The 23,996-nt window shown below is 35.3% G+C and overlaps 1 protein-coding gene across 2 annotated transcripts in view; it reads right to left on the bottom strand.

Moving 5' to 3' along the window:
• Positions 1-23,996, bottom strand: part of LOC131804410 (acidic phospholipase A2 PA4-like) — a 35,320-nt gene that overhangs the window by 2,031 nt on the left and 9,293 nt on the right. For both annotated transcript variants that reach the window (XM_059127252.1, XM_059127253.1), the window contains exon 2: positions 25-186. In XM_059127252.1, the coding sequence (XP_058983235.1) occupies positions 25-185 (161 nt within the window). In that variant the 5' untranslated portion in view covers position 186. The remainder of the gene's footprint in view (positions 1-24; positions 187-23,996) is intronic.

Genomic DNA, 23,996 nt, shown 5'->3' with positions numbered 1-23,996 from the left:
GGACTTGAATCTCCAAAAACTCACCTATCGGTATGCATTTTACAAAATGGATAACGTGAAGATAATTCCACCATAACTGTCATTGTCATATCGGAAATGAGGACTGCTGATCCATTTACCGGTCTGACAGGCATTGTTACGAACAATGCCACCGTCACAACCAGCAGGAAGAGTTTGAATGACATGCTGGAAATGCAAAGAGAAAAAAAAAATAAGAATTATTTGGTGAGTTGGAAATATCGTTAAGAGATAGGGAAAGAGAGAGAGAGAGAGAGAGAGAGGACGGATAGTTATGTCTTCAAATTTTTCCGATATAGATTTTTTTGGTTTTAGAAAGTTCGGATTGTTCCGAAAAAAATGTTATTCAAATTGAAAAAAAATATTTAAAAATATACTTATTATCACCAAATGGAAATCTTTTAACAAAAACTAACATAAAAATTCTTCTTTTTCCATAAAGAATAATAGGAACATCTTTTAGGATATTAGTAAAACTATTTCACATTTGTTTCTGTCCAAAACTATTCCAATTTCTCCAGCACAGGAACCAAAATTGGCCTCAATAACAAATTTCAGAATTTCAGCTGTATTCCTTCATCGAATACCAAATTTAGTAAAAATCAGTCCGCATATCAAAAACATAGACACCGATAGTCATCCAAAATTAGTAACAAATTTTGGGATCCCAGCTTTATATAAGCACTCAATACCAAATTTAGTAACATTTGGTACTTTTCATATAAACTTAGTGCTCATTTAATACTTTTCGAACAATTATAGTAGATTTTTCCAAGTCCACCTCCAAATCTCAATCCCAGATACCTTAATATCAAATTTCGGGATTCCAACTCTATCCCTTCATCCAATACTAAATTTTGTAAAATTTAGTACGCATATAGAAAATATAGGCCGTCATCCAAAATTGGCACCATTTAGTACTTTTCGGTTTGCAAAACCAATACCAGATACCAACAGAGACCTCAATATCAAATTTCGGGATTCCAGCTCTACATAAGCACTCTATACCAAATTTAGTACTTTTCGTATAATTTTAGTGCTCATTTGCAAAACCGTCCCATATTTCATTCCTAGGCACCCACAGTTACCGCAATATAAAATTTCACGGTTTCAACTCTATCCCTTCACCCCATGCCAAATTTAGTACCATTTAATACTTTCGTACAATTATAGTGCACATTTCCAAGACCACCTTCCACGGAAACCAACAATAACATCTATAAATAAGTTTTGGACTTTTGCTCTATCCTCTGTAAGTTTGTGATAAAACTGATACCAAAATGAGCTCCAATACAAAATTTCAAAATTCCAGCTTTTAAACCAGAATCTTTCAAATTTAGTACCATTTCGTACAGTTCGCACACTACGTTCACTTTTCCAAAATCATCTTCGTATATCAAACTTAATTTTCAACCCTAATTCTCATACCGAAATTTAACCCTATTCATTCACATAATACCAAATGGTACAATTTTCGAAGTTTAGTACTAAGTTTAGTGTTCGAATTCCCTCCATTAGTGATTCTCTTTCAAAATTTCAGATTTTTAGCTCATTTCGTTTGTCCAATACCAATTATTTCATTTTTAATACATTTTAGTATTTTTCGTACTCTTTAGTACGAGTTTCCAAAAACCCAGCCTTATCATACTGATCCTCGTGCACAATTTCAGAGAATTAGCGGTGTAGAAAATATTAAAATGTTAATATTAAATGTTGTTTGCAAATCCAAAAGTACAATTGAGTAACTGAGAGTTTGAAAAATCTAAATTCGTGATCTTAGCATTGGTATTTTTCGATTTGAACTTCAAGGAAATATAAAATGAACTGATTGCAATTGTTTCATATATAGTTTATTTCCGTGCTCTTTTAATTATGAATGACGTTTGATCGGAAATCATAATTGACAATTAAAACTAACAAGAAACAATTTCAAACAAATAAATAAAATTAATTATAAGCCATTTCAATTTCCGACTCACCACCGTTATCATAGAGTACTCGATTGACCGAGAATAGAGTGATTAATCAGTTCATATCACCTCCGATGACAAGATGACTTTATTGACTCGATAATCGCGTCAATTCGCTGAATGTTTGACATGGAATTGATTTTGCAATTAATCTGCGGAACAAATTCTCAAATTTCAATCCAAAACGTCAGAGTTTTAAGTTCAAATAAGCCGGCGCAGATGCGAACAATGGCACGCATGCCGCAATTAAAAGTGAAAACCAAAAATTATTTATTTACATGAGATTCGAATGTTCAAATCCGATGATAATGCCTCAGCGATTTTATCATCAAATGATGAATAAGCAAATAAAAAACTCAAAACTATTCGACAGCATCGGCAGCAGCAGTCCATTGACCGCCGCGACGGTTATTTATGTTATTGAAATGCCAATTTTTTTCTTGAGTTTTGTTTTGATATTCATTCGATACGAATTAGATACGAATGGAATATTGACAGTGTAGGCAGGTCAGTATTTCACATTTCGATAATGAGGTTAATGCATAGTGATCGAACAATACTTAATAATAAAGTTTTAAAAAATCAACAGCTATTTTTCGTTATTAATTAGATCATTATTTCGAAATAATGCAAATTTTTTTTTGTGTTTTGATTTTTTTACAAAAAAAAAAAACAAAAGAAACTCGTTATTTATGGAAATTTCCACTCTGACAAAGGATGGGAATTGTTCCAAGGAAGTCAATTGAATTGGGGAATAAGTATATGATTTACAACAAAAAAGCTGCAAGTTGGTATTAATACAAAATTCAGTTATTGACATTGGAATGAACTCAAAGGAGTACACTGCGGAAAACTCATTATGATTTAGGCTTTCAAAATAATATCGGTAAGTGTTTGTTACATCGTCATTGAGAAGTCCCCATTAAACTTTTTAAATTTATAAAATTCTAATTCGATTTTAGGCCTGTCCGTCTGTCTGTTGTAATCACGCTAGAGACAAAACGAATTAAGATAGGAAGCTAAAACAGTCTTTTGTCTGCAGGCAAGTCAAGTTCAAAGATGGGCTATATCGGTCCACGATACGATATCCCCCATATAACGGTACCCCCGATATTCGGTATTTTAATGATTTTAGCCACATTTCTCAATGGAATTGTCTGAAATCCACAGAAGGAGTTTCTTTTGAGTACTTTACCCCCTGAGTACTACAACCCCTATATAATGGTTTTGCTTTGAGCGGTATTTTCCGATGGAATTTTTTGGAAATTTTTCAAGTTCTTTGAAAATGGTGGAGGGTATTAAAAGTTCCGTCCGGCCAGTTTTACAACATTGTTTAATCAAAACGTCATACATCGTACGAAATTTTCAAACTTTCAGACTTTTTTGGAAAGAAAAATCTTTACTTTTTACACCCAGAAGTCTTTAAAATCGTTTGTTTTAAAGTTTACCGAGAACGATATTAATATACCACTGCACATTGGACCCACATCCAAATTGTTGACGAAAACTATTTCAACGTCTCCATATGTAAACACTAGAAAACAATAATATCAAATTTCAAAATTTCAACTCTATCCCTTCACCCAATACAATACAATTTAGTAACACTTAGTACGCTTATCCAAAACAACAAATATCCCTCCATCCTAGATACCAACAGTGATTGCCGTAAATTCCACGGCTTCTGCTATTTCCATTCAACAAACACCAAATTTAGTTCAATTTAGTACTTTTCGAATAACTATAGTGGGTATTTCCAAACCCACCTCCAAATCTCAAAATCAGCTACCAACAATTATCTCAACATACAATTTCAGAATTTTATGTCAGTCGCTTCAACAATTAAAAACCGCCTCCATATCTAAATTCCAGATACCAATCAATAGACCTCAATATCAAATTTGAGGATTCCAGATCAATCCTTTCAACCATGGACACATTTTCAAAATAACCTCCATATCACAATCACAGACACCAAAAGTGATATCTATATGAAATTTCAGGATTCCAGTTTTATTCACCAAATACCAAATTTAGTAGTGTTTAGTACTTTTCTCATTTCCAAAACCACCTCCCTATCTCAATACCAAATACCATCCAATACCAAATTTCGTATAATTTAGTATTTTTTTTACAAACGGATTTCCAAACCACCATCAAATATCAACCACAAATGCCATCAGTAATTTAAATATTAAATCTCTAATTTTTCTCTCTAACCATTCATCCAATTCCAAATATAGTACCATTCAGTACTTTTCGTATCATTATATTACATATTTCTTAAATCACCTCCACATGGTTACACATGAACAGCGAATCTAATATCAAATTTCAGATTTCAAGCACTATATGTTCACTCAATACCAATTGTACCAATTATAGTACTATTTAGTACCTTTCGTTCACTTTTAGTACACAGCTCCAAAACCACCTTTTTATCACAAACTTACAAACCAATAGGGGATCCCAAAACAAAATTTCAGTTTCATCAGTTCACCCCCAAACCAGACTTTTCCAAATTTAGTACCATTTTGTACAGTTCGCACATTGAGTACACATTTCCGAAACCACCTTCATATATCAAACTTAGTTTCCTACCCTGATTCTCATACCAAATTTCAAGTAATTAGTTCTAATACCAAATGGTGCCATTTTAAAAATTTAGTACCATTTTAGAACTTTTCGTAACCTTTAAGTTCGAATTTCCAAAAACCTTTTAGAACATCTATCCTGCACTCTATTAGTGACTCTCATTACAAATTTCAATCTAACTCATTCCGTTTGTCCAATACAGAGTATTCATATTTTAGTACCAGTATTCATATTTTAAAACCAGCCTTACGACACGCCTTAGACTGACGATTTTAGGTTCATTCGTTTCGGCGATCCTCATTCAGTCAGTTATTTCACTACCCTTATATATAGACTGGGAGGTACAATTATATGGAAGCTATACGAAGGCGAATATCTAGAAAACCCGTTATATGGGGGCTATAGAAACACGTGGACCCTATAACCAATACAACAAGTTTTAGATAATTCGGTTGAAAAAGGTAGACGAAATATTAAAAATGTCGAATATTTGGAGGGGCTATACGTTATATGGGACTATACGACCAACCAAATGCCGAATATTTGGATGTAAGATTGAGATAAAAAAAAACTGCAACAAAGTCATAACATTTATATAGCATCAAATTTTAGAATAAGTTTAGATTTGCTCAAATTTTGTCACCTTTGGATCGAATTATGGTCTTAAAACGGCCAATGAAATCGTCACACGCTGCCCGAATGCTGCTCTGCGGTATTTTGGCCCATTCCCGGCGAAGCGCTTGCTTGAGGTGATCGACACTTTGGAATTTTTTAGTGCCAACCTTGCTTTTCAAAATACTCCAGACACAATAGTCCAACGGATTGGTATCCGGAGATTTTGGTGGCCATTGTGCGCTGGAAATGAAGCGAGGAACCTCATTTTGTAACCATTCTTGGGTGGCACGTGCTGGGTGCGATGGTGCTGAATCCTGTTGGAATGTTCAAGGTCTGCGGCCAAAATGTTTGCGTGACCAAGGCTTTATTAATACACCCTCCACGATCGATTAATACGAGCAGAGAGCGACCATTGCTGTTATGACGGCCCACACTATCACCATGGCCGGCGCTTGAGTTCTGGTTTGTTTGTTTACAAACTGATGGACAACGAATGTTTTCTCATCGGAGAAAACCAAATTCGACAGTTCACCACTTTCGGCAAGCGAAGCAACTCTTTAGCTCTTTTGAGTTTTTTTTCTGTTGCGGTGTAAGTTCTTGTACTTTTTGGAAATTCAAGGGCTTTACCCCGAGCTCATTTTTCAATATTTCCCAATGGAACATTGCGATATATTCAGCTCACGAGCCATTCAGCTCATATACCCTCCTCTGAAACGGATTTAGTTGAATTAGACCATTTGGTATCACCGAATAAAAATGAAAAGGATAATTCTAATTATTAGGATATCGAATTTGTCGTGTCCACCCGTTAAAAACTGACATAACCTATGTTATTATTTGAATTTATTCTGGAAAATTTACAAAAATTCTGTTATTCTGCCTTGGTCCATGGAAATATACCACACACATGAATATTCATGTTAGCTAGTCCAAAAACAATCAATATCGTTTACATGATATGCTAATGAAACCTATAATTTCTTGCACTGATCAATTTTAAACTTGAACTTGAATTCAAACCGAAATTGTTGTTTCATCTAAATGAATCCGTTAGGCTCAATGCCTTGACAGCAGCAAAAGCAGAGATTGGCAGAGGTAATGGGGGACACGAAATTTATGCATATTCGGGTCAGTTATAAAACCGGTTGAATCGTGTAACTGCCATTGAGAATTGAGCGTGGATAAATACTTCCGAATTAATAAATTGTTATTTTTTGTTTACATCGCCACGTGCCTTGTTGTGTGCATTGTGCGAGCTCAGTTTTGATGCACAAACAATGGAATTAGACAGGAGGGGAGGGGGATGCGATCATTAAGTTTTTGTTTTACCAACATTTAGATTGATATTTTATGCAGCAAGTTGTTATTATCGGTTCGCTACTAGTCTTGAATGTTTAATCGCTTCTTTGCTTTTTGTTTGTTTTTTTTTTCATTTTACAAAACCAAATCTCGCTAAACTCCAGTGGTATTTTTTTCGTTCCCCTCTCCGTGTTTTTCGAAATTAGTTTTTTTGACAGCTTTTAAATATTTTAATAATATCTTATGCACCATGCTGCTGTGGGGTATAATTATTTAAATATATTGATTTGATGTCATTTCTGGTTTTTGGGGGAAAACAATAACAGTTGGCGCCATGTCAATGTCGTTTACAGGTTATTTGTTTTTATTGTGCGTGTTTTTTTAATGCATAAAACTATAACCGAATTAGTTCTTTGATTTGATCCTTAGTTTTTTGAAATTTGAGATGAATCTTCGCTATTAAAGTAATATTTGTCAATGGGAGATAACTTTTGAATCTAGCAAAAAATATGATGGAAATTCCTTACTGCATTTCTTTTTCTGGTGGAAATTAAAAGAAATGTCCTTCACGAACAGCCAGCCTTAAATGCTGAGCCCTAGGTTTGATAATTTTGAACACGTGTATTTATATAAATTAGAGCTATGTGTTAATCTTAACCAATTTCAACCAAATTTGCAAAGACATTAAAGAGTGAAATGAAAAAACTGCAACCAACTTCAGACTGCTGTCATTTCTAAGCCACTCCGACAGCTGTTAAAATTATTCCAGTGATAGTCATTATATTGTTTACAAGCGTACAAAAGCATTTTGGTGAGAATTTTCCAGAAAAAATGTTATTCGTGATGTGATTTCTTTGTGTTTGGCTGGAAAACTACAAGTCGCTATCATTAGAGCACTCCAGCATTTAAGGTCAAAGAAGTGGACGGAAGAAAATAGAAACATCAGCAGAAATGGTTCGAAAAGTAAAGAAGCGACTTTGTCAGGTTGTGTTTAATCTACTGAAAAATATGAATGTTACGATTACACTATGCAACAAAAAATAATTACAGGGAAATCTAGCAGTTTATGAAAATAGTGCTAACAAGTAAAAAAGATGCTAAGTTCGGCCGCGCAGATCTTTTAATATCCTCCACTATTTGGAAGAAATTTGAAAATTTTGAAAACAATACCATCGAGGAACACCGTTCAAATTAAAACCGCTATATGGGGGCTATACGAAGAAGTAGTCCTGAACTTTAAATACAAACACATCAAAATACTCTATATTGGAAGGTACCGCAATATCTGAGCTATACGAAGACGTGGATCTGTATAGGCAAGTTTCCGTCATAGGTTATAGTACCCATTTCGAACTTCAAATAGGAAATTTAAAACAATTCCGGATAATAATGTTCCGGTTAATCATCAAAATACCGAATATAGAGAGGTACCGTTATATGGGGACTAGACGAAAACCTTGAGCGACACGGCCCATTTACGAACTTGACCTGTCTACTAGCAAAATACTCATTTGTGCAAAATACCTTCTAACTCAGTTCGTTCCAAGATAGCGTGACTACAACAGACAGAAAGATGGAAAGACCGACAGGCAGGCAGACGGACGAACATCGCTATACCGACTTTGAATTTTACGCTGATCCAAAATATATGTACCTTGTTGGGCCTAACATGAGTATTTTGAGGAGTTACAAACGAATGACAAAGTTAATATACCATCCATTCCATGGTGGAGGGTATAAAAATAGGAAACACGTGTACTGGCGAGGCGGCAACACCTCTTCAACACTTTTGGAAATTTTCGGATAAGATTCCTCGGTCTTTTGCTATATTGCAGATAAAACAACGAGGAATATTTTGGTCTGAAATTTTAACTCTTTCAGGCCGATAAACGATTTGTCTTTTTGGTCTTTAAAAATAATTAGTTAAAAACTCCCTTTATACGTGATCGTAGCAAGTTAAAATGTTCTTAAAAATTGTTTGTCTACAATTCTACTATACAGGGTTGCCCATATTCGACGGACCCATGACTCTTTGGGCCCATTCCAATCGACGAGGCTTGCCCGCAGGCAACATTCTTTGCGTCAATTGAATTTTGTACGGGAACAAATGCAAATCAATGCGAATAATCCGTTGTAAAGTGGACCGAGCCATGCCCAACTGCTGAGAACGTCATTTTTGGGATGTTCTTGGGGACCTCTCAACACTGGCTCGTACGGCAGCGATATTCTCGGCCGATCGACTTGGTCGACATTTATATGGCCTCTTCGGATTAGAAAGAGCCTTACCAGTCGAAAATTGTTCGTATAAACGCTTAATGGTGTTCTTAGAAGGCGCACTTCTCACATTTTTTAATGATTTAAAAGCACGTTGAGTTTTCACAATTGACTTCTTCTTTTGAATGTAAATTTCAACTATTTCGTGTGGTATTGGTTCATGTGAAAAATCAGCTTGGACTGACGATTCAAACGCGTTATGTCATTATGTCACATCATCTCTGTCAAAAGTTATGGCGTTGCCAGATGGGTCCGTCGAATATGGACAACCCTGTGGGTCATAGAAAACGTCGAAAGTCTACATCTTATCTAAACGCCAGGAATTCATATACATTAAAAACACATTCTATGTTAAAGCCGAACTTTGTGTGGGTTCATGCAAAAATCTCCCATAATTTTACAAGGTTAACGTCAAGGCAAAATTATTCCTCATTAAATTTCCCTGCAAGTCGTCAGGGAAAAAGTGATAGACTTTTGATGATCTTCATAGAATCACATTCTGAGTCGATTTATGCATGTCAGTCCGTCCATCTGTCTATGTATTTTTGTTAACACTTCAGGTCGCATTTGTTATCCGATTGAGACGAAATTTTCAAAAATTCAGCCGAGCCTGGCTGTGGGATTTGAACCGCGGACCTCGGTGTGCAGCCAACTAGAAGTTGCCGTCTCTACGTTCAGAGCCATTAACCCGTCTTCCTAAAGCAGCACTAAAACAAGTGTATGCATTGGAAGCAATGTTGTTGTTGTGGACAAAAAATCCATCACTACAAAAACAAAAAACTTTGCTGTGAAAAAGATCTGTCAATAGACATTGAGTCGAACCTGGAGAGTTTATAGTGTATAATTCCCATATGCTAATTTGCAATAAGTTCGAAATATATACTACTTTCCAGAGAACGGCCCTTGTAAGCCATCATCCACACCAAATATGCCTGATGAGCCGCTTAACCAACGGCGAAACGCGTCGCATAGTGGTGAGTGTGTGATAGTGTCTATCTGGCTTTCCTTTTCACTGCAAATTTCAGATCATTAAGCTCGTCTCGAAAGAGAAAACAAACAAATAAAATTTGTTTGGCCCAAGGAAGTACCTTATTGCAAATGATGAGAATCGGTTCAAATTTAAATATAGCTCTCATATATATCTTCAACCGATTTCGGATTACTTGTGCATACAAATGGCCAACATCAGTCCAAATGACTTGAATTTTGCCGCATCCGATTGAATTCAGTCTAGAAGCATGTACATCAAGTTTGGTGAAAATCTTTTCAGATATAGCTATAGCTCCCATACATATGTTTCATCTCATTTGGTGTTTAAGTCCCTACCATTCGTAAAATGCACTCTACAAGAATGATATTTGGTACAACATATCAGCCCAGAAACACCTCTGCCATATTTTATCACAATCGGTTCAGATTTGGGTATAACTCCAATATATACCTTTATCCGATTTCAGGTTCATTGTGCACCAAATGGCTAATATCAGCCCAAATGAAGTGAATTGTGGCACTTCCGACCGATTTCAGCCTAGAAGCAAGTACTTCAAATTTTGGTGAAAATCGGTTCAGATATAGCTATAGCTCCCATATCATCCGATTTGTTTTATAGTCCCTCACATGCGTAATATGCACTCCACAACAATGATATTTGATACCGGACATCAAATACAGCTCGAGAATATTTTTACCAAGTTTAATTGAGATCGGTTAAGATTTTTTATAGCTTCGACATACATCTTCATCCGATTTTACGGTTGTTGTTCACCATATATGAAATATCAGCCCAAAATATTTTTTTCATATTCAACCGAATTTTCCATTTGGTGAAACTGGGTCCGATATACATATATAAGTAGTTTTTAATATAATCCATATCAAAGTCATATCATGCACTGTACAACAATGTTATTGGTACTGGAGGTACAAAAGCCTCCGTCCATGTTAACCATTCAAATAAGGTTCATAGTTGATATGATCTACTCCACATAAATTGCCAATACAAATGTTTTTGTTACGGGAACTTTACTTAATACGCATTGTGGTGTTGGGTTTCATATAGTCGGCTCTGCCCGACTTTTGACCTCCTTACTGGTTAGTTCTTATTTAAAGAAAAATTCTCGATATAGGTCCAGCTTTTGGTATAGCCCTTATATAGAGATACCCCCTGTTTAGTTATTCATCTTCTTTTTTTTTTGGGCTTAGAACACCATTTCGCAATGAATTTCAATGCAGATCGACGTTTCAGAGTAACGCCAATAAAAGACCCCTTCGTTTACTCGCCTGAGGGTTAAAATTGTCGCCTAAAATAAATCTCGTATTTTTATCTGCAATGTTACCAAACGGATTTAATGGATTCCAATCTTAATCCGAAAATACGAAAAATGTGGATTATTTTGCGATGAAAACTTTTAAACGCCGATACATTTGTCTTCTATTTTTTCTACTTTCATAATCGGCTGGATTTTTCCTGCAATAATTGAAAAAAGTTAATTTTTTCGCACAGTGTTATTTTAACTTATAGTCTTATCCTTTAGAATTTATGCCCTACACCACAAGGTGGTCAGGGTATTAGTCTTTGTAACAGGCAAAAGGAAACGAGATAGACCCATAGTTCCTTTTGATGATCAGCATAGAATCACATTCTGAATCGATGTATGCATTTCCGTACGTCTGTCTGTCCGTCTGTCTGTTCATGTAGTTTTGTAAACAAAGTACAAGTCGCATTTATTGCCCGATTTATATGAAATTTTGCACAGATAATTTGTTTGACCGAAGAACGAACCCTTTTTGCACAGACGAAGATAATCGGTCAAAATTTAAATATAGCTCCCATATATTTTTTCGTCCAATTTGCCTTATATTGTGCACCAAACATGTAATATCAGCCCAAATAGTATGGAAATTTGCACGTACGACTAGATTGGACCTGAAAAGAGGTATGCCAAATTTGATCGAAATCGGTTCATGAAAATATATATTTTCATCCAATTTGTTATTTTTGTCCTCCGCAGCCGTAATATACACTCTGTAACAACGATATTTGGGGAAATATATCAAATATAACTCTGAAATACCCTTGCTAAATTTTGTCGAGATCTGTTAATATTTGGATATAGTTCCCATATATATCTTCCTCCGATTTGCCTTTTATTGTGCACCAAACGTGTAATATTAGACCAAATGGAATGGAATTTGGTACTTATGACCAAATAGAGTCTAGAAACCAGTATGTCAAATTTGGTGGAAATCGGTTCCGATATAGCTATAACTCCCATACATATTGTTCATCCGATTTGTTGAATTCGCCCTGCATAGTAATAATATGGACTCCGTAGTAACGATATTCGGGGAAATATATCAAATACAGCCTAGAAATACCTTTGCTAAATTTTATGGAGATTGGCTCAGATTTAGATATAGCTCTCATATATATCTATCCGATTTCAAGTTAATTGTGCACAAGCCCGAATTGAAGATGCGCAAATGCCTACACAAATTTAGTTGAAATCTATTCAGAGGAGGATATTCCTCCCATATATTAGTTCCTTTGGACTTTTAATTGTTACTATAATCATAGTTGGTATGATAATTATTTCTCACAAATTCCCCATTAACAATTTTATTTGTTTTTTTTTTGAAGCTCTACTAAATGTACAAAGTGGTGTAGGGTAATAAAGTCGGCCCCGCCCGACCTTAAGCCTTTCTTTACTGGTTTTTGCCTCGATTGATGCAGAACGCCCGTTGTGGAATGTATTTTACGAAAGAATTAGGTTGATTCTCTATTAACATCAGATTATGCTCTTTGAACATAAAATACACAAGCTTCTCGAAAGATATCAAAAAGGAGTGACAAACAGCGACAAATAACTTAAAACGTGTGTTTATTTTGTTATCATAATAAACGCCTAATATTACAACGGTTTTAAGATTTTGAGGGTGTTGAAATTTCTCAATAGAAAATATTGTTCTGTTAAAATAATTGTTTTTGCTATAGCTACCATTTTCATATTTTCATAGAAGATAAAAGCTAATTCCTTATAACAAAATTAGCTCTAAGTTTGTGCAAAGACAGAGATAGATCTTCGTCTTTCCAATGCCCTCACAAAAATAAATATTGAAGAGTTTCGCTTATAAAAACAACTTTTACGCCCAATCCAGATTGTAGTGAGTACAATGACCGCCTGAGTAAATAAATATCTTTGTTTTTCTTTCTTTTTTGTTAACAATTCGAATACGACGACAAGTTCAAGTTGACGGACAGTTAACAAGCAGCAAATTGTTCCGGACGCTAATTGTATCGGAAATCCACACCATCGATCCATCCGCATTACAGTCTTCAGTCGTTCAGAGTGTTTGTCAAATATTCACACTATGATTATGTGTTTATTGGTTCATTTGGGACCGACACGGCACGGCAGCCGATCATTCAGTGAAGACTAAACGCTGGCGTGTAGGTCTTTAATTATGTTCCCCATTAAACGAAATAAATTTTGTTTTGACTTTTTGTTTTGTTTTTCGTTGGCTCTTTGTGCGTTTCCCCTGATGTTTTTTGGAGGTACATTTTATTACATTGTTGTTGATGATCACCTTTTTTCTTGGCTGGTGAATGGACCTGCTGTAGTGATGATCTGTCTGTCTTTCGATCTGTCGACAGTTATTTCACTGGGGTTATAAATTAAACAATAGCTGTTATATCCAATAAATGTTTATTATCACATCTGGCTTTGCCAAATCGTCAAGCCTTGATAATCAAATTAATCTTTGTGGGACAGATTGGCAGAAAATAGCCAAAAAAATAGCCAATGCTTTAAATGTGAATGTTAAAGTAATGAATTTCAAAAAATATTTACGTTTTCTAATATTTTCTATAACCATACCCTTGTTAATTGAGAGAGGGCACATCTTTCTCCAAAAGGTAAAGCTTTTACATTTATATACAGGGTGAGTTAAAAAATCGCAATAAATTCAAACGCCATAATTTTTTAATTTTTTTTTAATTTTATTGAATGAAAGCAAAAAATGTCGGAAATAGCATCAAATTTTAGAATAAGAATTGCTTTTGGTGATCGATACTTTGGTATTTTTTAGTGTCAACCTTGCTTTCCAAAATACTTCAGACACAATAGTCCAACGGATTGGTATCCGGAGATTTTATTGGCCATTGTGCGCTGGAAATGAAGCAAGGAACCTCATTATGTAACTGTTCCGAAAAACTGCAACAAACTTCAGACTGCTGTCATTTCTAAGCCATTGGGATTTGTAACCTAATAATTTTGTCAGACCCCCTCCATCTAGTACCTCCCCCACAAAGGGTAAAAATTTGGAATAATTATAAGTCTTATAAAATGTGAAATAGGAGTCCGATTGCCTTCAAATTTGACACATCCCAATATTTTTTTAAAATCAGATCTGGTAAGAAGATGGGATATATCGGTCCAATCTATCAAGTTCCTCCCCCACAAAGGGCCAATATTTGGAACAATGTGAAATAAGTTATAAAATAGGTGTCCGATTGATTCAAATTTGACACATCCCCATATTTCTGTTAACAGAAGGTCTGTTGCGAAAATGGTAGAGGTCGGACTATTCCCTCTGGTACCTCCGCCATAAAGGGTTAACACTTTGAAAAACCAAATTTCTTCAAATTTCATATCTTAAAATTTCTACTAACACAAGATCTGATGTAAAGTTGGTAGAAATCGTACTACTCCATCTGGTACCACCGGGTCAAAATTTTAAACAACCATGAAGCTCATACAAGGGTCAAAATTTTAAACAAGCATGAAGCTCATACAGGGGGAAATAAGCATCTGATTCCATTCAAACTCGGCACATCCCAATCGTTATATGAACTAAAGATCTAGTGAGAATAATAAAAATAATAATAAAAATATATCGGACCACTCCATCTGGTACCTCTTCCACAGAAGGTTTGGTTTCTTATAACCGTTATAACATGGGAAACAAGTCAGCGATTCTCTTTAAAGTAAGTATATCTCAATGTTTGAGTAAAATCGAGATCTAATGTGAATATAGACACTCTCCTATTGATACCTCCCACACAAGGGGTCAAAATTTTAAATAAGTCAAGTGTCATAAAATTGAAAATAATTATTCGGATTTAAATTGTCAATTGCATTGCATATACATCAAATCATATCCCCATACGGGGGGTTAATCCGGCAAAGAGCACTAGTATAGACATACTATTACTTCTTGAGTCAAACATTCCGAATTAGCTGTACAACAAAAGTTATTATAAGTATATCCAAATCTGAATTGATTTCCATAATATTTTATAGGGTTCGTCCCTGAACTCTGCAAATTTATATTTCAATTGAACAATAAATATGATCTGCTCTTTGTCTTCCAAATCAAATCACACCACATAGTTATAAGTGTTTCTGCACTCCTCTTCTTAAAACAGAAAACAATTTTTTATGATAATAAATTCAGCTGATTTGCAACAGTTCACAATCCAGCGTTATTGGCAGACCAGAAGTATTCACTTGAAACGAAAACTCACAAAAAAGATAATAACGAAAACATAAAACCTGACCTTTACCACTAAAATTCGTTAACATATAGGTCTTCTTTCCCATGACACCACCACCACCACCATTCGTCGATAAATATAACAACAATGGGAAATTATGAAAACATGCACACTTACATGTGTGTGTGTATGTACGAACGTTAGTCTTTCGCTGTATTTGTATGCATGTTTTGCCAGTTGACCCTGCCGCTACTGCCGAATAGAATGGATGGATAGATGCAAATGTAAATGGGCCAATTCAAATGGATTAAAAATTTCATTCTCATTTGACCTACAATGCCATAATTAGCGTTAGCGTGTAACTGCGGAAGCCCCTGGGGGTTTTTAGACAATGCCTATAACAGATTACAAATATAGGCTTTGTGAAACATACTTTTGGAGTATTTTGTAAAAAAAAACACAGTTGAGTGAGAATCGCTTTGTATATATATATTTTTTATATAATACATGAATTTTATTTTGTAAAAGAGGGAGTTTTTTAAAAGAGGGATTTGGGGTGTTTCTATTTTTGTACCCTCAGCCATATGGCTAGAGAGGGTATACAGAGTGAGATGAAAAAATTGCAACCAACTTCAGACTGCTGTCATTTCTAGGCCACTCGTCCGACAGCTGTTAAAATTATTCCAGTTCATTATATCGCTTACAAGCGTACAAAAGCATTTTGGTGAGAATTTTCCAGAATAAAAGTTATTCGTGCTGGAATTCAAGCGCGTGGCTGGAAAACCATAAGTGGTTATCGTTAAAACACTCCAGCATTTAAATGTGAATAAATCTTTTGTGTCTCGTACCATCGCTCGTTACCGTTATACTGGTAGCTTAGCCCGATGTCAAGGAAGTGGACGGAAGAAAACAGCAACATCAGAAGAAATGGTTCGAAAAGTAAAGAAGCGACTTGATCGAAATTCCAAAAAGTGCAAGAACTTACGCCGCAACAGAAAGAAAATAGACTCAAAAGAGCTAAAGAGTTGCTTCGCTAGGCCGAAAGTGGTGAACTGCTGAATTTGGTTTTCTGCGCTCGGATGAGAAAACATTCTTTGTTCAGCAGTTTGTATACAAACAAAATGATCATGTTTCCTTGCCAAAGAGATCAACTGAAAATTTGCACCTACGGTTGGCCGCCAGAACGAAATATTTCTAGAGGATATATTTATCGCGAAAATATTCTGGAGGGTGTATTAAAGCCTTGGGAACGCAAATATTTTGGCTGCAGACCTTGGACATTCCAACAGGACTCAGCACGCGCCACCCAAATGAGGTTCCTCTCTTTATTTCCAGCGCACAATGGCCACCAAAATTTCGGATTCCAATCCGTTGGACTATTGTGTCTGGACTATTTTGGAAAGCAATCACATCAAGAAAGCGCTTCGCTGGTAATGGACCAAAATACCGCAGAGCCACATTCTGGCATCGTGTGACGATTTCACTGGCCGTTTGAAGGCCATAATTCATGCCAAAGGTGACCAATTCGAACAAATCTAAACTTATTCTAAAATTTGATACTATTTCCAATTTTTGGCTTTCATTCAATAAAATTTAAAAATAGGAAAAAATATGGCGTATGCAGGCTTTTTATCATACTCAAAACGATTTAGCCCTGTCCGCCGGTCCGCCTGTCCGTCTGTTGTAATCACGCTAGAGTCAAAACAAATAAAGATAGGAAGCTAAGATTTTGCACAGATTAGTCTTTTGTCTGATGGCAGATCAAGTTCGAAGATGGGCTATATCGGTCCATAGGGGCTATATCCATATAACGGTACCCCCCAATATTCAGTTTGTTTATATAGGTCCACGATATCGTATAGCCCCCATATATCGGCACCTCCCTATATTCGGTATTTTGATGATTTTAGCTACATTTTCCGATGGAACTGTTGCATGGATATGGTCACCGAAATCGAAAAGTTTTTCTAAGAAATTTCTTAAAAATATATTAGAGTTTCTAGAATTCGAAAGAAAATTTCTTGAAAATCCGGAAAGATTCTCTGTTGTGTATATTTTTTAGAGATTTTTACGACATTGGTCATATACATATGCGCAAAAAAATTTAAAATGTGCTGAGATTAAAAAAATTGTTTAGAAAATCGGTCTAATTTCCAGAAAAAATTAGAAAAAATCGGAAAATAGAACAATGTTTCTATGTTTTTATTCAGGATATCATAGTATTTTGTTATTGCAAAATAGTCAGGCTTAATCCCATTATTGATGATTTTTATAAAAACAACGTTTGTTTATTAGTGGTAAACATTTCCATCTTAGGTTCCACTGTATCAGAAATTAATAAAAAATGCTTGAAACGATTTAGAAACCACATGCCAAAAGTGTAGTTCATTGACTCCGTATTTTGTATTAATTAGCACCGCTAAAGACAATCAAATTAATGATAATAAAAAGCCGATCGATTTCTAAAAATTCTCATTCAAATGTCAATAAAATTCACACTTTCGACAATCGTTTGTCCACATTTATTCAACTGAATTAATTAGTTAACATATTCTTTTCTGCAAAAAAAACGCTTTAGAATTTCCCCCGCTGAAATTTAGGCTCTAGTAATTTATGGATTTATTAATGGTTTAGCGGCCTATTGACACAAAGTGAACTTCACGAAAATGTTGACCTCAAATCAAAGTCTTCCTATTCAAAATGGAATGCAAAGAAACACTTTAAAAAATACCTCTGTCTGTTTTTTTTAACATTTTGTTTACAGAAAGAAAATGAAAATAAAAACAAAAACTAAAAAACAAAAACCGAAAAAAAATCATGCTGATATGCGAAACACAACAATAACAAAAAAATTGCTATGAATAATGTTTTGTTCGACAAAACTGGTTTAAGTCTGGGTTAAGATCAAATCTAAGCAGCCAGCAAAAGCTGAAGGAAAAAAATGTAAAAATAAAAACCACCAACCAACCAACTTCTAAAGTTGTTTCAATGTCAGATGACTGCAATATATACATAAATACATATATATTTTGATTTTAAGATTTCTCTGTTTGCAGATGCGTGAATTTTGAGCGGTCAGCCGACGTCCACTTCGGACATAAAGATTATCTGTGAACTCTACTAGAATTTAATTAAATTAAGGTTACAACGGGCAAAACGCTTGACGGCTAAGAATTAAGCGGTAATGAACAAGTTCACACACACACGCTCCCCCTTCTTTTATGTGGGACTGTAAAATTCTGTAATTCGATGTTTTTTATTTCAGAATTTTAAAGGTCAACCTCATTGAAGCAATCAGCAACTTTTTAAAGGCTACTTGTAAGTAACCAGTTCACTAGGTTGCTACGCCTGCCAGCTGTGACAATCCAAGGTGTTGGATTATTATTGATGCTGTTGTCGTCGTCTAGACCAGACCATTATAATTTTTTGTTAATTTAATTTTGTTTTTAAATTTTAATTAATTTACAATGCACATTGGTGTAAGTGTGACACTGGTGATTGTAATTACCTTTCAAATGTTCAAATACTCTCACGGTCTTCTCTTCGATTGCTTTGCTTTGCGTTGCGCTGCTGGTTTGATCTCATGTCGTGACTGACTTTGAAATGACAATAAGAGATTGCAAATATTTGCAAAATCAAAAAAAAAACGGGCAGTACATATTTCATATTAATGGTCTCCATTCTTTTTCATTATTATGCAAAATCATCTTTGGCTTTTGTTTTTCTTTGTTAGGGAATTTCTTTAAAACGAAATATATAACCATAAACTAGTCAAGAAATGAGATCATAGCTTGTAACACAAAATCATTTAACCTGTGAAACTAGTTTCAAAACATACAAAATTCTTCACACTATATTTGGGTTGGCAGAAGTCGTTATTTTAAGAAGTGAAACCAGTAAGGAAAAGTCAAAAGACGGGCGACTATATGATACCCTATACCACTATGCATATTTAGTAGAGCTCCCGTAACAAGAGAATTTGTTTAAAGTGGATCATACCATTTATCAACATTTGGCTTTAGAGCAGTTATAGTTTGCTATAGAGTGCATGACATCACTTGGAGGAGGATTATATTAAAAAAATATATATTGGAGACGGGATGCAAAAAATGGAAACGTACGTCCCGAAATTCACTTCTTTTGCGCTGATATTAGCTATTATTTGCACAATAAACCTGAAATCGGATTAAGGATATATATGGGAACTATATCGAAATCTTAGCCGTTTTTAATAAAATTTGGCAAAGGTATTTCCGAGCTTTATAAGACATCTGGTACCGAACATCATTGTTGTCGAATGAATATTACGGATGTGAGGGACTTCAACACCAAATCGAATGAAACATATATAAGGAAGCTATAGCTATATCTGAACCGATTTTCTCTGTATTTAATGTACTTGCTTCTAGTCCGAATCCGCTCGAATATGGCAAAATTCAGGTTATTTGGACTGATATTGGCCATTTGGTGCACAATTAACCCGAAATCGTTTGAGGATATATATGGGACCTATATCCAAATCAAAGGTGTTTCTGTACTGTATCTGATAACTGCAACCAACATACTGGTACCGTAACCAGACGTCAAGGAAGTGGACGGAAGAAAACACTACATCAGTAGAAATGGTTCGAAAAGTAAAGAAGGTACTTGATAGAAACCCGTGTCACAGTGGCCGAAAAATGGCTTGTGAGCTGAACATATTGCAATATTTCATTCGGCAAATAGTGAAAAATGAGCTCGGGGTAAATCCAAAAAGGTAAGAACTTACACCGCAACAGAAAGAAAATAGACTCAAAAAAGCTAAAGAGTAGCTTCGCTTGGCCGAAAGTGGTGAACTGCTGAATTTGGTTTCAGCTGAAATGTGCACCTTCGGTTGGCCACCAGAATCACCAGACTTAAGCACCGGCCATTAATCGACCGTGGCATCAAAATAAATGCCGAATATTATAGCGAAAATATTTTGGAGGGCGTATCAAAGCCTTGGGCACGGAAACATTTTGACCGCAGACCTTGGACATTCCAACGGTACTCAGCACTATCGCACAAAATGAGGTTCCTCGCTTCATTTCCAGCACACTATTGCCACCAAAATCTCCGGATACCAATCCGTTGGACTATTGTGTCTGGAGTATTTTGAAAAGCAAGGTTTGCACTAAAAAATAAAAGTGTCGATCACCTCAAGCAAGCAAGCAACATTCGAGCAGCGTGTGACGGTTTCATTGGCCGTTTGAAGACCATCATTCGTGCAAAGATGACCAATTCGAATAAACATCAACTTATTCTAAAATTTGATGCTATTTCCATTTTTTGCTTTCATTCAATAAAATTAAAAATTATGGCGTTTGACTTTGTCCAAGTTTTTCTATAGCGCACATATAACGATACACACCGATGCTCGGTATTTTGATAATCCTAGTTACATAATCCTAGTCACACTGGATAATGAAATTGTTTCAAATTTGGTATTAAAGATGATTTGGTAGAGGAGGACAACCCTTGAAGTATAAAATTGTCTATAGAGGTTCCCGTTTCTATAACGAGATCACTCACTTTGTTTTTTATACCCTCCACCAAAAAAAGTATGGAGGGTATATTAAGTTCGTCATTCCGTTTGTAACTCATCGAAATAATCATTTTAGACCCAACAAAGTATATATATTCTGGTCAGCGGAAAATTCTAAGACGATTTAGCCCTGTCCGTCCGTCTGTCCGTCTGTTGTAATCACGCTACAGTCTAAACGAATTAAGATAGGAAGCTAAAATTTTGCACAGATCTCTCTTTTGTCTGCAGGCAGGTCAAGTTCGAAGATGGGCTATATCGGTCCACGATATCGTATATCCCCCATATAACGGTACCCCCCGATATTCGGTATTTTTATGATTTTACCCACATTTTCCATCGGAATTGTCTGAAAATACCCACAAGGTTGTGGGTACTTTATACCTCGGCAGAGAAATATCTATATAGGTCCACGATATCGTATAGCCGTCATATAACGGTACCCCCGATATTCGGTATTTTGGTCACAAGAGGTTCTTTGTTCACAAGGGGTTCTTTGTGAGCACTTTACCCCCCGACAGAGAATTCTCCATATAGCTTAACGATAACGTATAGCACCAATATAACGATACCGCGCGATATTCGGTATTTTGATGATTTTAGCCACATTTACCAATCGTATTGTCTGAAAATCCACCCACGGAGTTCTTTGTGAGCATTTTACCCCTGAAACGGAATTGTCTATATAGGTCCACAATATCGTATATCCCCCATATAACGGTACTCATCTATATTCGGTATTTTGATGATTTTAGCCACTTTTTTCAATGGAATTATCTGAAAGACCACATAAGGAGTTCTTGTGAGTACTTTACACGCAGACATAGATTTGTCTTTATAGGTCCACAATATCGTATATCCGCCCATATATCGGCACCTTCCTATATTAGATATTTTAAAGATTTTAAAAGAATTTTTAATGGATTTTATTTATTTTTTTTTTTTTTTTTGAAAATTTTCTAATTCGTTCCAAATGGTGGAGAGTATTCAAAGTTCGGCCCGGCCGAACTTACTGCTTTTTTACTTGTTTAGTCTAACAGTATTATCCAAACGGTCTGTTTATTTTTTCCTCGATGTCTCTTACCGGTGTTATCGAAAGCTAGATCAAACAACAGTTGTATAAATTAAAATTTTCTACAAACATTGTTTGTAAGTCATCCTATTCCTAAAGTACTGCAACCTAATGCCTCACTCCAATATGTAATTTACTTTTTTTACAAGAAACAACCAAATCCAAAACATTAATAAAAATTTGGGGTTTGCCTTCATGACCCATTAGGATGAGAAGCCATAAAAACTGAAAATTGACCAGAACGTTTTCAACGTCAACGGAAAATTACCATGAGAATTACTTTCGCCTAATATCCACAAATTTTTTTCGTGTTCTATTGGATGTGTCCTAAAATAAGGAATACGTCGTATTTCTTACAATATTCAGCCAGTTTGTCTTTGTATATCAGTACAATAAATAAAAATTGTAGCTTGCACTTAGCTTTTGTTTAAAAGTTCTCATACGAGCCCATAAACTAACATTTAAACAGATAATTACAAGGGCGAAGCTATAACCATAAAAAAATAATTGCATTTTTAAAATTAGTTCATAAAATATTCTTTGAGGTATGAAGTGCAATTAGGTTGAACGTGCTGAAATCTTGTGGTAGTTCACACTTTGTTGGAAAACAGAACTAGTTTTTCGTTCCAAAAATCATATGAGCATATTTCCAAATATCTATCGGCTTTTTAAATTTTTCATTACAGAACTTAAAACTGTCAATGTCTCTAGTTTAACAAGAAGAGACAAAATAATTCATTGTCAACGCCGACGTTTGCCGAGAGATAGAAATGTGATTTGTATTGATTCCCGGACACAAAGTTTGTTGGTTTCCAGCCTCATTTGCGAGATTTTATCTTCCACTTGAGTTTTCCAAGTTCAATGGCATTTGTTGTTTACATTACACACATACTCATACATGGACGCATTTAGGCAACGGAGGTGTCATTTTTAACAAATATTCGTAATATTTAATGTTTTTTTACAAAACCTCAAATAGACGTGTTAGTAATGATGTCGCATGATGAGCTCTTTAGGTTATTTTGTTTTGATCATAGTTTAAATATTTGAAGACAATTTTGCTAAATAATGGGTTAAAAAAAACATGTTGGCAGTATGGTAACCCTCTATTTTAATGTGGGCATGTAATTTCTTTATATCGATACTAGGCCGATATGTCTCGACCTTTTAATACCCCCAACCATTAGGTAAAGAAAACAATTTTATTTAAAAGAATTCATAGGATTCAAACATATTCCACTTTAAACTATAAATTCCAGTAAGAACGTTTAGATAATGCAGTTAAGCTGTTCAAAAAAAAACATAAAGTGGGTGAAGCCGTTATGGGGTCACAAAAAAAAAAAACGAAACGGGAACCTATATAGACAATTTTATACTACAGCTTATTGTTATCTATTGCGAGTCTTAAATATCAAAATTTGAAACTATTTCGTGGGTGAATTTTAAAGCTCTACCTTAAATAATGTGGGCTGTATCGTGATTTCAACAGACAGGCAGACACCGTTAAATCGACTTAGAATTGTATGCTGATCGCGAATTTATGGGGTCTACGACGAATATTTAGGGAACCATACCCGTTTCAGGACATTTGGAGTCGATCTAGCGTTGTCCGTCCATCCGTCAGTCCTTTTGTTTCTCTGTCTGGCTGGTGAGCACGATAACTCTCGAATGGAGTATCTGATTTGGTCCAAACATGGTACATCGTAATATTATTATCAAACTAAGATCGAGTTCGGAGATGGACACAAACGGTTGAAATGTTCAAAGAAAATATTTTACTGCACAGAAAGATAAAAGGTCGACCGATTTTCCTCCAACTTTGCAAATCTCAATATTTGTATCATTGCTAGGTCATGTAAGAAAATAAACAATATCGGTCCACTCCATCAAGGGTCAACATTTTGAATAATTATGATAATAACCGACGGTCTGGTGTGAAGATGGAATATATCGGTCCAATCCCTCTGATAACTCCCCCACAAGGGGTTAAAATTTTAAATAACCAAATGTTTATAAAATCCGAAATAAGCATCCGGTTCTCTGCATATTGCACATATCCCATTATTTCTACTAACACAAGATCTGATGTAAAGAAAG

The sequence above is a fragment of the Musca domestica genome, unplaced genomic scaffold, assembly GCF_030504385.1.
Source record: "Musca domestica strain aabys unplaced genomic scaffold, Musca_domestica.polishedcontigs.V.1.1 43, whole genome shotgun sequence".
In the NCBI taxonomy this organism is placed as follows: Eukaryota; Metazoa; Arthropoda; class Insecta; order Diptera; family Muscidae; genus Musca; species Musca domestica.
The sequence above is the reverse complement of the archived record's forward strand: the minus strand, read 5'-3'. Positions and strand labels throughout refer to the sequence as shown.